The sequence below is a fragment of the Callionymus lyra genome, chromosome 3 (genome assembly GCF_982586985.1).
Source record: "Callionymus lyra chromosome 3, fCalLyr1.hap1.1, whole genome shotgun sequence".
Lineage (NCBI taxonomy): Eukaryota > Metazoa > Chordata > Actinopteri > Syngnathiformes > Callionymidae > Callionymus > Callionymus lyra.
Window position 1 is genome coordinate 34,313,460 of NC_141820.1, and position 16,380 is coordinate 34,329,839.

The 16,380-nt window shown below is 37.6% G+C and overlaps 1 protein-coding gene across 2 annotated transcripts in view; it reads right to left on the minus strand.

Annotated features, from left to right (window-relative positions):
* Positions 1 to 226: 226 nt before the first annotated feature.
* vps50 (VPS50 EARP/GARPII complex subunit) overlaps positions 227 to 16,380 on the minus strand; it is a 71,867-nt gene continuing 55,713 nt past the window's right edge. For both annotated transcript variants that reach the window (XM_087787658.1, XM_087787660.1), the window contains 6 exons: positions 12,693 to 12,841; positions 9,753 to 9,849; positions 9,254 to 9,412; positions 6,964 to 7,085; positions 1,454 to 1,643; positions 227 to 1,124 (listed from right to left, as the gene is read on the minus strand). In XM_087787658.1, coding sequence (XP_087643784.1) covers positions 1,005 to 1,124; positions 1,454 to 1,643; positions 6,964 to 7,085; positions 9,254 to 9,412; positions 9,753 to 9,849; positions 12,693 to 12,841 — 837 coding nt within the window. In that variant the 3' untranslated portion in view covers positions 227 to 1,004. The remainder of the gene's footprint in view (positions 1,125 to 1,453; positions 1,644 to 6,963; positions 7,086 to 9,253; positions 9,413 to 9,752; positions 9,850 to 12,692; positions 12,842 to 16,380) is intronic.

Sequence of the window (16,380 nt, forward strand, 5' to 3'; positions counted from 1 at the left end):
GAAGTCCATGTGTTTATTCAGGTTTAGTAACTCGAGTGCATGGTTAGTAAGTTGAACCTTCACTGTGACACAACATCAAGAGTGATTACAGACTTCCATATTCTCGGATAGAAATCCAAAGACAAAAATAAATACAGACATTCTTCAACAACATTCACATTTACAGTTTCATCTCAGGATCAGCTGCCCCCAAAAAAATCAACCAAAATCTGCTCCTTCACCCCCGCCCCCCTCTCTCCTTTGATGGTGAATCAATCTTCCTTCTCTCCGCAGGACCGGTCAAGTAAAACTAATAGAGTTTACAGAAGAGGGGAACCTTAAAGCCTTGAAGAAAAGCGCACACAGTCGACACACTTCAACTATTACCTCATCAGAAATCACATAATCAGACGGCGGCAGCGAGAACCTGTGAAATGGATAATAAAAAAAAAAAAGCAAGACGATATTTCTACTTGTGTTTTTTTCTACTCTAGGAAAGTACTTTTGGTTTGAACTTCTATAAAACTCTCACAGAACAATCAGGTGGTGACGGAGCTGGTGCAGATACAATCACAGCTGAATAACTACTTATATTATTACTGCGTGAAAACAATCAGTCAACAGATATTAAACTCTCGGCTTCACATTTCTTTTTTTCTATCACACTGGATGGAATGTTGTGAGTTTGAACTACTTGATCAAAGTACATGATGACTTTATGAGTAACTACTTCAATCATGTGACGGTTACAATTTATTTTTGTGTTAGATTTGTTTGAAATTGGACAATTCACATTTACAGTGACCGTAAACTGTTGTGTTTATTACAAAGAAAACTCTTTTTTCATCTTATTGGATTTGCCATTTGTCTGCACAAGTTGATATGAATATGAAGTGGCAAGATTGACACTAAGATTCTACAGGTGGTTGTTGTATCACTTATAACACACCTGTTGTGTAACATCCAACTGCTCACCTCTGTGCTACTTTGGCAGGTCAGTCCATCAGCCCCCCCGCCCCCTCACTCTATCTCCGGGGTCTGTCGATGTCATCGATGGCTGCCAGGAGTTTCTGACGAGCCTTCTTGTTGATGTGTGACCCGAGGCACACGTTCACCAGGTTGGCCAGCTGCTTCATGGAGTACTCCTGCACACACCAACACACACCGTCAGGGCAGATCCGTCAGTAAACCAGTGTTTACTGATCATCAATCACAGATGTGTGTGTGATTCTTTCTCTGTGTGTGTGTATTTTCCATGTGTTCAAACTTCCTGTCAACATTTTAGGAAAGGTTTTGATTGGCTCAATGCTTGCCTTTTGAAAAAGCCCAAATCAGCAAATGTTTACTACACACAGAACACATAGACAAACAGCCACTCACACCTCCCTCCACCATTGGATTGGTTTGGGCTACGGGAGGAAACCGGAGTGCCCGGAGTACACCTGAGAAAGGGTGTGTGTAACTAAGGGCTCACCCTGTGGTTCTTGATGAACTGCTCCATGTCGTTCTCGGTGAGGTAGTAGGCCTTGATGTACGTCTCCACAAACTCCTTGTCCGGGATCGGCCTCAGGTCGGTCAGCTTCTCCAGCTTCATCAGAAACTGCTGGAAGTCCAGCTGCATGAGCGCCCGGCCCTCGTTGCTGCACTTCTTCACGTTAGCGTAGCTGCGGCGAAGGCAAGAAGAGAAGAAGTGTTAACGCTGTGGACTCAAAGAGAAACTTGGCTCGACTGATACGCCGGAGAATTCTCTCATTATTCTTTTTTTCTTCTTTTCTTTCCGAGCCAGGAGAGTCCTCACAGGTGTCTGTCATATGTGACTGGACGACGGGGAATAATTCACATTTTCCAGTTTGAAAACGACTCATTTTTGCTGCCCTGCCAAACCTCACAGTAGCCAGATGGTGGAGGCAACACACGAGGGGGGGCTCAGTGTTTAGAGGCCACAGTCTAAATGAAACCTCATTTTATTCATTGTAAAAAGCTGTCACACAGAATCTTGATACATTTAATATTCTGATGGTGAGGCTTTCATTTGGATCTGCTTATCCTGGGATACGTCATGGAGGCAGCAGGTTCAATACAGAGGCCTATGCTTTCCCTTCCACGGTTACATCGCTGTGCTCCTCCTGAGGGACCCCAAGACATTCCTAGTCCAGCTGAGAAACATATTTTCTCCAGCGTGTCCTTGGGTCACCTTATGCCTTTTCCTACCAGCGAGGCGTCCAGGAGTTTTCCTAATAAGATACCCAAGTCACCTCATCTGACTCCTCTTAATGCTGAGGATCAAGGGCTCTACTCTGAGCCTCTACCGGATCAGCACCCTGCAGTGAAAACTAATATCATCTGCTTCATCCCCTCAATCTTGTTCATTTGAGCATATCTACCGATTAAGACTGAGTGAGATAGACCACACTTCTTTGTCTTTCTTCTTCTCTTCTTACCAGCCCAGACCGGTCCTGCATGGATAGAACAACGGACCCTTCCCCAATCTGTTTGTCGCTCTCCCTCTCAATTCTTCACTGACACGTGAACAAGACCTCAAGCTACTTGAAATCCTCCATTTGGAGCAGGATCTTATCCCTAACCCGGAGAATGCATACCACTTTATTTAGGCTGAGAACCATGGACTCAGATTTGGAGTTGCTTGTTTTCATCTCCTCCAGTTTAAAAAGAGGTCTATAGCGTTGATCCTAATCTAAATCTGTGACCTTGAAATGTCAAAGAGAGACTTGGAACAAAACTCATAATAAAGTTCCATCTCCAAAAGCAGGTGTTGATCGGTGGAACACTGAGCACTGGACGTTGAGAACGCATCTTGTTCTTCTTGACCTGTAGCTAACCCTCAACAGCTTGAAGATATGCGGAGGAAAAACAGCCTCACACAGTAGGAAAGAACCTGCCTAATGCAATACCAATGCCTAGACCTAAAGAGGAAACTTCCTGAGGAACACTAGTGGACACCAAAGCACACCATCATAGTTGCTCAGCTAGCTGTGCCCTAAATAAAGGAGCTGGATACAACTTGCTTAAAAAATTAAAAAGAATGCAGCGTCTGGGCCGTAGCCCTGGAAGGCCAGGCTGCCGTTAAATAACTCCCACAGTTCCACTGGACACTCCTTCTTCAAGAGAAATTTTGAGTGGCGAAACACTTGTGAACTTAAGAGTCCTGCTGATGATGCAAAGGAAAAAACAGTTGCAGTTTGGGCAAATGATCTCTGATGGCAACCTCATCCGCCTTCTTTTTGGGGCAATATTTTGGCTCTTCTTGCAAAGATTCTTCAGCGATCTCTATAACTCAGCTCGGATGCACAATATGACCAGGCGATGACATTTCGGCGAGTTATGACTCACAGGTCCGTGATGACAACACACAGAGTGTGATTCCACTCCAAACCTTGATTAGTTGGTGCAACAGCACGTCCGTGTAGACGTCAATGACGTGTTAAAAATCAACTCGGCTCGCTCGGTGACATGAACCGAGCTGATGTGTGTGTCAAACTAGATGAACTCTCCTCCACGCATGCAGGCGTGCACTAATGATGCCACGTCGTGCAAATTGATGAATTACCACGTAACAGGAATCAGGGCTGACATGGAAATGGACCTGTTGCTTTAGTGAGTGCTATATGGAAAAGTGGCGCTTTTGAAGACATGCATCTTAATGTGTAAAAAGTCCTGAACTCTTCACTGAAACGTGTCACAATATCTGAGGAACATGGAAGAAAAATCCAATTACGTCTGAAGCATCTTGTGTAAACATTTCAGGTTGTTTTTCTTGGGGAAACTTCAGCGGTCATTAAAGTGGATCAACTTTCCACATCGCTGCAAGTGAACTCCACACCATCTAACATATTTGCTCCAAATACTGCGAGCCCTGAAGCTTGGTGCCAGCTGGGGACCCGGCAACTAGAACATGACTTGTTTATTGAATACAAGGTTGATGTCCAGGCAGCGATGTTAGTTATACAGAGCCAACAATTGTCAGCAACCTTTGGTGTTGTAGTTCTTCAGACTAGTCATGCACTCAAAACCATATATTCGTGGTCACGGTCTTTACTTTGACTGTCCATGGTCTTGACCTAGTCTCAGGGCTCTCTGGACAATAATGGTGGTTTTGAATCATTGAATTTATATTATTTTACTTTAATAACATACATGGCAGAAAAGTTTAACAACAGAGCAGAATGTCTTCAAAATCATCTCCAAACTTGCTCGAGTCTCAAACATGCATCATGCATGTTATTTCATATATTATGTGCATACACTTGTTTGTTTTACAAAGTATTCAACAACATAAAATAAAACATGTTTTATTCCATTACATGAAGACATCTCACGGCACTCCATAATAAAATTGACCTTTTAGACCAAAAGTTCACCCAAATTTATGATGTCATGTCAATTTTAAGGATCGGCGTCTATAAAGTAACATCTCCTGTGTCTGGAATGGATCAACATTATTTTACAAAAACAAAAGAATAATAAGAATCTCTGGAACTATCAAATGGTTTTGGCCATTAAAAATGTTGGTATTAGTAATTATTAACCCTTTGATTCCACAAGAAAAGCTCATCTATCTATTATATTTAACCCTTGTGTTATCTCTCAGACTTTTTGAACTGTCTCGACAACACAAGGGATACCTCAAACAAATTTGTTTTTGGGCCTTTGGGTCACTTTGACTCTGGGACATCACAGGGTTCACCATATAAGTACTCACAGTTGACGAGTTTGCACTATTATTATTTATTGAATTTAAATAATAGTTTTGAATTTTTAGAGAGCATTGAGTGCTGCTACACACAAAATCCATTCAAAAGTTTAGAGTAATCATTATTAAAATTTCAAATAACGTATTTAAAGAAAATGTATTTTGATTTCTGGCAGGTCAAACTCTGACATCTGCCATGGATCACTCACACACACGCACTCTCTCTGTTTTTCATTCCACTGGTCACTAGTTTGCCAACCTTTTTATTTTTCTGTTTTAGGCTCTGCGATAAAGGGTAAGAGAGCGAACAGAGTTTTTCTTGAACCAGTGGTCAGAGCAGAAAATGGAGAACAGCCGAGGCAAGTACAAACAAAGAAATCTGACCACTGGGACATGTTTTGCCAAAGGGTCTGTGTTTACAGTTGTGTGGAGGGAGAAGCAGGCGGACCATGCAAGCCGTAATGGACCATTAGCTCCCAGAAAAGGGTTCAAAAGTTCTCCACCTCTGTGGGAATAAAATTAGGTGAACAAGGAGGTACAAACAAGCTGGATTTTCAGCTGAGGAACAGTAATGTGCTGACAATTCCAGGAAGACTTTTTTCTGTTAGCAGCACAAACTACAAGCTCGTAATGACTTTTTTCTCCACACACCATTATTGTTGTGTAACCAGTCATCAAGTCTGATCGCATTTATCACACCTCTGATCTTCACACGTTAACTCACACCGGATGGAAAGGAACGGCGCAAACAAAAGCCACTCTGGCGTCCTGTCATCCATCATAAAGCATATTTCGCACTTGCAGTGGAGCAAGTGATGAAATGCATCACAAGTGATGTGTCAAGAGGAGTTCCCAACGTGGGCAGGAGGCCCGGGCTGAATGCGTGCCGGAGCGCTTGAAGAAGTGAGCAGAGGCGCAAGAGTTATTCCCAGTTCTGTTCGCCGTCGTTTTAAGAGTTACTCACAGATCAAGAGCCTTGTTCATTTTACTTTCAAATTTCCAAACGCTCAGTCATCAACCTCTTCTCCTGCCCTTCAAATGTCTCGAGAGTCCATATGCTCCTTCTCCAAACTGCATGGTAGCTTTAGTACCCTGAAATTGCTGAATCCAGCACCAGCATGAACTCTTCACCTGCATTCAGGTAACTTTGAAATGTCTTTTGCTGCAATCAGCCACAGACTGTTCTGACCGGTAAGTGGTGGACGGAGCATGGACTACAGATGAGGGCAATAAGCTACATGTAGGTTGAAACAAGCACATTCTGTTCCCTGGCATTAGTCTTCAGACGCCGGTAAAGACTTTGGTCACAAGGATTTTGTAGATGCAGCGATCTTTCTTATACAGCATTTTCTCATTAACTTTGACTTTCGATTTTATCGTCATCATTATTGTGTGTTATAATTATCAACTTATCTTAAAACACGAGTGCAGCTTTGTTGACTGTGAGAGTGGACAAAACATGTCACGTGCAGTATGATTTACTGAGAGGAGACGTCAACTTTACCACCAAAATATGAAGTTTTCAATTAATAAAACAAATCTCAATTGTAGCCATGAGAGAAAGAAGAATGGAAATAATTATGTCTTCTTGTTTAAATTGTAAATTATGTCTGCTTGTTTTTCCATCACCAACCATGAAGGTGAATAAATAAACAAAAATGGCAGTGAACCAAATGATAGACAAGCAAACTGCAAAGTGCTTATAATTTGATTCACATTTTTTAAAGGCAACGATAAAAATATGTAAATCATGCTGAGTTCAAATGAAGTTAAAGTGGCAAAGATGAACAAGTTGTCCAAACAAGTTAACTGCATGTCACATACTTGATATATGACTTATAAGCTTCTTTTAAAATATTCGGTCATAAATAAAACATTCATGTCTTACTTACTGTAAAGTTTCTTGAGATAACTTTGTTATGATATGAAACTTTAAATACAATTGAAATCAGACATGCAATTCGCCATATTTAGATAAAATAAATCTCAAGATCACAGAAAATAACTTATAAAACTTAAATTTAAACTCAAAATCTATAAGAATATAATGTGACACCAATTTTTACAAAAAAACTATTTATCAACTTACTCGTAAAAAACAAGTCATTAACTTTTTTTTTATTATTATTTGAACGAGGGTATTGTAATTTCTATTCTAACTGATGTAAAAAGAAGGCAAAAGGGTTATTGAGCTTTTTTAAATGCTCCGTGTATGATGGAGTATTAGAGAATAAGCGCCTGCATAAACGCGGACAAACGTTCAATTTACCTACCCTTCAACTAGAGTTCTGTTTGCCAGGCGGATGCAGTGTTCCCACAGGACGTTGGACACAGGCAGTGGGATGGGCACGATTCTGGAGACATCACCCAGACGTTTGTTAAACTGTTCAAACTCCTGCGAAAGACAAATGATAGAAAAGTACAATTAACAGAAGATCAACATCATTTTTTCTAGCTTTGGCTTCTTTGCATAGAAAATGTGTCGACATTGGTTAAACAAGACGTATACGAGTTTGATGCAAACATGTTAAAAATTCCAGTGAAGGTAGAAATAACTGTGTTATATTTTGAATGTTGGACATTTTTTTCCATTGCCGTGTAGTGCCAATAAAGCTGTCATTGTACTTATATTAAAATAATAAAATACTATACCATTAGATGCACTACTTTTGCGATCAACTGTAAGATTGTTGTTGCACTATTGAGCACTCCTAGTGTACACTTTATTACAGATATCAACGTGAAAAGACGAGGGCTTCTATTGAGTTCATCATCATCTGTGGTACGACAAACCCTTCTTTTATGACTGACCAAGAACAGATTATAGAAGTGGATTTACTGCCATCATAAGTCATCGTCTATGACTCATCTATGGATCGTCTAACAAAAGTATAGTAGAAAAGCAGAAATAAACCAAATGAATTCAACATCTGCAATATTTCAGTAACCCTCAGTTTCAGGAAGTGTGCAGAAGGTGAACAGGTTTACGACATCTTTGTATTTTGATAAGAGGGAGTTCCTACATAAATTAAGATAATAGATTTAACTCAGCAGTCGAGGAGGAAATGTTCATCAAGGACCACACAATAGTTTCCAGTCGGAGTATATTGTCAATCAACTCATTCTGAAGGCTGCAAGAATTTCCTCACTACTTTATATGCAAATCAATGCCATTGTTAAATGTTGGCGATCGACGAGGATTCATGAATAAAATATCCCGATGTGTGCAGCTCAACAACAAAACAGTAGCTGTTTCAAGCCATGCATATCACACAATCCCTGTAGACAATGTTTCTCTGACAGGCTGCTAGCAGTATCTATTATAACCTAGCACAGGAACACGGTTATAATGTAATATGTGAAGTGTTGAGAGCATATGGACGTATCATGAGGTTTTGAAGCAGGCGAGGGAATCAAAGTTACACATTTGTCTCACACACACTACACCAGCTTCAGGGGATGTTTTTTTTCTACGGCCAAAAATGTTTTGTGTCCGACTGAGTTTGATCAGGATGGTGCCCCAGAAATGACAAGAAAAAATAAATAAATTGTGACGTGAAAATTGTAATCCTTTAAGGAAGTTTAACCCATTTACGTCATCAGGCCGTGAAGCTCATGGTTAGGGCACACGGCTCGGGACCAGGTTCAATAACACCCTATCATTTTTAAGTGATTATTATTTTTAAATCTTATTTGGATGCGGCTATTTATATAGTTTGGCATTCGCCACAATAAAATACAATATTTTGAGGAATATCTAAAACTTGAAGATGAATAATCACCACCAGATAGTTTAATCTGAAGAATGTTGTACCTTAGCATTTCTACGATTTTTTATACAGACCTATTACACGACTAAGTATTTTGTAGCCTCAAATTATTATTATAATTTTTTTTACCATGATTATGTCGGGCCCTTAGATTTGTAACTAATTCTAACTAATCAAAAAAAAATTAAGAATTGAGCATTTATACATTTAAAAGAAAAAATTGCAAAAAATGTCACTCAAAATTGCACTCAGGTGCTGGAAAGGAAATTAAGTGTATCACAATAAAAACACTTTTTACAAGAGAATAACATATGAAAAGGCCAAACAAAAGAAGTGGAGATGAGGCCAAGGGTCACAAATCATATCATTCATTCAATAATTTTCTGTTTCAATCAGAAAATAAAGCTGCAATGCATACATTTGAAAATATTGTTTTTGGCACCCTCTAGTGACTGAACAACAGTGCGACTGGGAACAACAGTGCAATGTGAAATCCCTGTCATGCACGACCAGTGTAATGTATAAAGTATTGTTTTATCTTCTGGTTCAAAAAGTCCATCAGTATTTCATCTTAAAAATGTAAATACCGTTAATGACCGACTGCCTTAAAGCAGTCTGGTGGTCACATGACACACACAGAGTCGCTGTCCAGGCTGTCGAGGCAAAGATAGGTAATGAAGACCCTCATTGAAATAAAAGTTTGAGATTCAGAGCGCAAGTTATGAATGTTGAAAAATAAACCAAACAATACAAAAATTTCCAAACACTTGAGGCGGATGTTTTGATACGTTACCTTCAGCAGGACGTCAACATAAACGTTGTGCTGTGACATGATCTCTCTGATGTCCCACTTGACACCAGCCATCAGCAGTAGCATTTGTTCGTAGTCGATGGCCTTGGCAGCAACAATCCAGTAAATGGGTTTACGCAGTTCACTCGCAGTAGAAACAGTCTGAGAGAGAGAGAGAGAGAGAGAGAAAGAGAAAGAGAGTACAGGTGTATCAATCATCCATAATATGTTTTCCATTAAAAACAGGAAATGAAGACGGTGACAAAGCCAAGGTTTGGTGTGATTATTGATTTCACAAGAAACAAATTGCACTTGTATATTCCCATCAGCACTTTGAATGGAAGCAGAAGAAGAAAAACATAATTTCCAATGCAGCTTGTTTGATTGGCTGCTTTTCATTTACTGATGGAGGAACATGAACGAAATGCTGGTCCACTCTTAACAACCGTTTGTCACTTGAGACGAAAAGTTTTCACAACAATGGCATTAGAGTTAAAAGTACCTGGGAATAAAATTGCTGAAGGAAAGGCTTCTTGGCAGCAGGCATCATTGTATCCAAGTGGGACTGGAGTGACTCAAACTGTTCCGCCAAAAACACCCTTAGAAAAAAAAAAAGACACTTTACATATTTAATTACCAGGCCAGACTTGTTTTCATGTTGCACAAATGACAACAATCAGTCAAAGTACCGTTTTGTTTTGCCAACAAATAAGGTTTAAAATTGATATCAGAAAGGATGACATATCTTAAAAACTCATCAACAAAGGCTGACAATGTAACTGCTGTTACCCTAACAATTGGTCTTAATAAAGATTAAAAACTACATTTACAACCAATTTTATTACTATGCTTCAACTATTAATTTAACATAAGCTTAAAAAAGTTTTTTTTAGATAAGTCCATTGTGTTTCAGTTTGGGCAGAGAGAGGTGTTTGTTGACAAGGATTCCATTCAAGGGACAACTTCAAATGAAAATGATTTGTGGAGATAATTGCAAATCTATTTCCTAAAAATGTAGTAAACCAGTTTCATATTGAGTCTGGTATTATCATCTTGGTCACCTAGAGAGAATGCTAAAAAACAAACAAAAAAAACATTCACGTTAAAATATCAAGTCCATAAATCTCTCCTGCTGGCAAGATCCAGCACAATTTCATAAAATGGATTTAGACAGACTCATCGGTTGGCTAGCCATAGAAAGCAATCTTGAAGCCAAAGTGCAGCAGACTTTAGAAAAATTAACATTAATCTTCTTGCAGGCAAATTATTAATTCCTGAGGACTGGATAAAGAAAGCTGTTGAGTTGAACGGGACTAATAATTGAAAAACAAAGACAAAAATATGTAGTCCAACTGAACTCACAGAACTTTTAAATGCCAACTCTTTAATGGGTGCTAGCTTAGTGCTAGAACTTCAAGCCCTAACTGGAGAAAATGATTATAGAGCAGAAGGTTTGGTGGTTTGAGTAGAAGTTATGTTTGTGTTCTGTCTGAGTATTTAGTGTTACCACCCAAAAATATATTAAATATTAGCTTTACCCAATAAATGATAGAAGGTAGAAAAAATAAAAATCCCAACAGCTTTTATTTGTAATAATTCCACTTGTTCCAATTGTTTATTTGGTTTCTAGCTAAATCAATTTTTAATGTAGATTAAAAATAAAAAAAAACAATAAAAAAAACCTACCTTATTTAAATTAAAGGGCAAACCCTGCGCTGACAAACCTCGATACTAGATTTTAGCTCAAGAAAAAACGAGTTTTAGGTGTAATGTAAATTTTTGAAATAAAATAGTTTTGTATAAACAGAAACAAACTGATGAGTACAATAAAGGTCCAAGATCTATTTAAGAAACACATGAATAAACAAATTAGTTTAGCTTTAAAGGTCTTATGTATTCACCCAGTACACAGCATTAAACACAATGCTTAACTGTTCTTAACATTAGTTGGAAATAACAAAAAGGGTATTTGATACAGAATGACCACAGTGACATGTTTGGAGCCAGAGTCAGAAAAAAGCATTTGGAGTTGATCTTCGGAGTTCAGTGGCAGAAAACACCTACTCAAAGAACTAAACGGGCTTCCAAACAGGATATAACCACGCAGAACAGAAATCTCCAGAGAAAAGTCGACCTTTTCTTTGGCTTTAACAGCAAGGTTGGAAAAACAACAATATGAGACAGTCAAAGTCTGACTGCGGTTTCTATCACTCTAGATCTACCCAAGACCTTAACCTGATGGCTAAGGTCCTATATGACGAAATAAAAATGCTCTCCATCTTGACAGGTAGTCTTTTCCACAAGGTCTTTTAATACCTTAACAAAGGGTTTGCTGGTGTATTCAGGATGAGAATGTTGTATCTTTAAGACATTATTTCAGTATGGGAAGTCAACAACTTGTCAAAGACAGATGTTTATTTTTTTTCAAAATCATAATGAATAAATCATAAATTCACTTCTGTGTCTCAAATCGCATACTTCCCTTAGTGCAGTTACATCAGGATAGTGTACGTACTAGTTCAGTACTAGTACGCAAATTCTCGACAGGTAGTATGTCTCAAATCAAACACTGTCGCTACGCACTAAAAAGAAATGACGCACAGCTTCTTCTTCTACTACTATTTAATGATGATTGCAACCAACTGTAGGAACACTATTGCAGACATCTGCTGGCAGCACGTTGTGCAAGTTTGGATCAAGTAATATGAGAAACGAAATATTCACAAGATATTTACTCTGGTATCAGCACCGAAGACGCGTCATCCTCCTACTGCTGCTGAAAATGCACCTGTACATATATATATGCACTTCCGTTTACAATGTCAACGTCACCAAGATGGTGGCCTTTTAGGGTAGAAAGTCTCCATCAAACCATTATCAGTTATGTGGGCCTTTTAGTACGCAAATTTAGTGTACATGGTGCACTACATTTTGCATACTAAGAATTGAGACGTAAAATGCACTAAAAATACTTAGTTTAAATACGCAAGTATGCCATTTGAGACAAAGCTCCAGCTCTTTTAAATAATCTATACATTGACCAAATATGCTTATATGACACTTGAGGCAAAAGGAAAGATGAAAACCACAGTCAGAGGAGTCGTTCTTCAAATGTATGAGGGACACCAAGGAAAAGTAGCGTTCTTTGGCACCAGATGATCCTTTAAGATGGTGAAATGTCAAGACAGATAGAGAATAAAGGCCTGTAGAGCATTCTTTCTTTTTTTTTTTTTTAAATCTACAAGTACATGTTCTTCAAGGAAGTGTTTAGAAGGTGGACCTTTAAGTTAATATATCTTCTTAGAACTGCTTTGCCTTACAATTCTTTCTGTGAACAACTTTAAACTGTCTAAAGAGTCTTATAAGCTCAAATGTAACAATCTGATTGATGCTAAATGTGTGCTAATACTATGAAAATACAGCACCTTGGAAGGATACTTACAAGGATTCAGTGGCCACCACTCGCTGTGCCAGACCGTAGAGAGTCCCACTGTTGGTCAGGACCACCATTTGGCTCAGATGAGGGCTTGGTACCTTCTCCTTTCTGTCCTCCACAGGTCCGACCACTCCTGCATTTTCTCCGGCAGACTCCTAAAAAACACAAACAAGAAATATAATTGTCCACTATAGTGGTTTCCCTGAATCAACAAAGCAGAGGAATAAATTCACAATATATAGAGAAAGGCCAGGAGGTAGCATAATCTAAAATTCAATCACCTCTAAAACTCAAACACAGGCTCTAAAATATTGCTGAGTAAACACACAATAAAGGCCAGCATTTATCTTCCCTTTGATGCATTTAGCTACCCCTCAATCCTGCGACCTGACGATCCTTTCACTTGACAGAGGAGAGCGATTTCAAATAGAATTCCACCATCAATCACTATGGTCTGCGTCAAAGCCATTGATCATCCATCAGCAAGAATGAACAATATACAGTATATTCTAGATTCATATTTAAAATTGGAACGAATATCTTTATAGGTATAATAATAATAATAATACATTTTATTTCAATCATTTATCTACACATAAATCTAAACTTTTTATTATAATGTGTAACATTTGATTAACCCTATTAGTTTTGAAATGCATTTAACCAAAACATATGTATACAGATTAGCAAAAACACATATTCATAAACACACTATTGAAACTAAAATTACAATATAGATAGTACATTAGTGATAAAAACGAAAGTAACAAATATGTTAAGAAATAAATCCTACAAATTTGCCATTACAGCATCTTTTGAGGAGGATGAGGTTTAAAATGTAACGTCTTCACCCATTAGTCCCTTTATTATAACATGTAGAAGCAGTGAGGACGTGGGATGTTAGCCACTGTGCGAGGTCATGTCCTGTATTACGTTATCAAAGCAGGCATCACTCTTCATTTGTAGTTTAATAGCCATTTGTAATTGTATTAAATCAATCATCTGCTTATGTAATGCTGACTTTGCAATCTAGATGGTAGATACAGTTTATCAAATGAGACACTGTCATGCTGAGGTGTTTCATTTCTGTTGACCTGTAAATCCATCCAAAAATACACATTCTTAGGGATATCATATAAGTTGTATCAAATACTGCTGCTAAATTAATTAAGGTAAAATAATAAAATAGGACTTGTTTTCTCAATTGTAAAAGATCAATTGTGTTCTGCAATTTGCAGTTGTGTAATTTTGTGTGCGTGAGATGACATGGATGTAAAAGTGAGGGAAAATTAGACTAAAACCAAATTACACAAGCAAAACAAACTCATAAAATGGATTTAGACAGACTGTTACTTTCAGTCTGTTTACTACCGTTTGTATTGTTTGTATAATCACCCGTTTAACTATAATGTTGTCATCATCTCCCCAAAAATGTTAACTTTGACAAAGCTATGGTAAAACGATGACAATGGTTACGCCTTTTTAAAATAAACTACAACTTCCGAGTAGAAAAATGTATCACCATAAACCTTTTTTTTTTACAAGTGATAAAAAGTTTTAAGGCGATTCCACCTTTATTCCTGTTTTCCCACATCCTCGGTCTGAATATTTATAACACGAGTCATGAGTAATCAAGTTCAACTGAGGTCACAATGTCAATGTCACCCACCACTTTCACTGTTCGAACACATTTTTCAACCACTTCACAGAGAAACAGGCTCAAATCGCAGTGGTTATGGATTTAACCCAGAAAGCACATTAGTGGGCAGCAACAAATGATTGATGATTGCGGAACAACGATAAAGTGATGCAAAAATGAGGCAGCAGCTGGCAGCCATTTGTGGTGAGGTGCCAAACCAACACAACTGTCTGCACCAAACCCACACACACACAAAAAGAGACACACAAATAATTGTTAATTACAGCAGATAAAGAAGTCCAGAAATCAATCTTCAGCCAGTTTGATAGACTTGTGCCGTAATATAAAAGCAGTAAACACTGTCAAAGCAGAAATCCTGCAATAATAAACCCTTTTTTCAAAATAAATACACAGCAGAACAATTGATGCAAGCTTTTGATAGCTTGTCTTTATAATTACAAAAGCCCATAATGTATAGTTCAGGGCCAAGAGTTTTCAGGCAATTAACGAAGTTTATTCATTGTTCATTTAACACCATAAACAACATGAACCTTGCCAATTGTTCTTCACCCAACCAAGTCATTTCATGTACCATGAGTTTTGGCTTCATGTTTCCTCCATTCATGGTGAATGCTTCATGAATATTGATGGATGGAGGGCTGAGGGGATAAGATAACAAAAAAAAGAAGAAAAGAAGAGCATTTTATGAGTTTTTAGCAATTCCAAAATTGAAATGAACCAGACTCCCAATTTCCAATTCATTATGTTTCCACAATAGGTTGAAACCTTTGTTGGCAAAATAACCAGATTTCAAAACAAATTAAGGAAATGACTTAATGCTCACTGTGTAGTGAATCCTGAGTCGTCTTAAGTATGAAGCAGCATCGACTTGTGTGTCGCCACTGAACTCTTGTTATTCAAAACATGTTTTTAGTTTTCAGGAATACCTTAATTGTCAAATCGAGACATTCATTCTAAGATAAGTGACACTTCATTTCTTAGAATACAGCTTTCTTTTTTTTGTAAAATGGATTTACAATACACTTTTGAAGTCACACCTCTTACTTAATTGTATAGTTACAGGTGTGTATGAGATTCTTGTATGTGTTTGTGTTCTTACAAACTGTGATGGTTATACTTTTTAACTATAACTAATCTCCAAGATTTAGTCAACATAAGATCCTGATTTGTGTGTAATGGCTAAAAACAACTATATTAGTAGTCTCTACATATTACCTGACTTTTCTTTTAAACCTGTTTCCCCCTCTTCTCTAGGTCTTCTTTTGTTGTGTTTTGTTTTGTAGTGCCTTTATAACATGAATAAAATAAATAAATATGTATAGAATTATATATTACACAGATTATTTATAGCATATTAAAGCTTTTTTGCAATGCAATTTATTTCAAATAGGATTATTTTTCCTTTAGAATACATAAAAATAAAATAAATTTAAAAAAGATTAAATATTATAAAACATTAAAGCTTCATGTGATGTCACCGGCTGTTACTGAATTAAGTGGTTTTAACGCCAATTTTCAGCGGACTGAGCATTTGCTGGAAACATTCCAGTAGCGAACCAGACATCATGATTTACAATCCTAATGTTTTTGGTTTTATTGAAGTCATGAATATGCATGTGTTAAGGTAAATGGAAAAAAAGAAGTCATTGTAAAAATATGAAAAACTGTTGCACAAGTTTGTCAGTTGGACTTATTGCTAAAATAAAGTGAAATAACTGCTGAATTGCGTATTTCATGATTGATACAATTGTCTTACTAATGTTCTCCAGCTGCTGTACATTTTAAGGAGTTTAAAATCTGAATTTATCTTCTAGAGTTTATACTTTTTAGAGAACAAGTGTAAGATACAATATGCAACTACACACAGCCAGAGGTTAACTTTTAGAGATTGCCCACGATGAATACACAATGTTAAATTACGTTAAATGTAAAAATTAGGTTCTGCAGGAGTTGTAAAAAAAAATAAGAGAACTAAAACACTTCTAATAATAATAATAAGCTAATAAACCGAGTGTGGCTTTTACTGGCAAATAG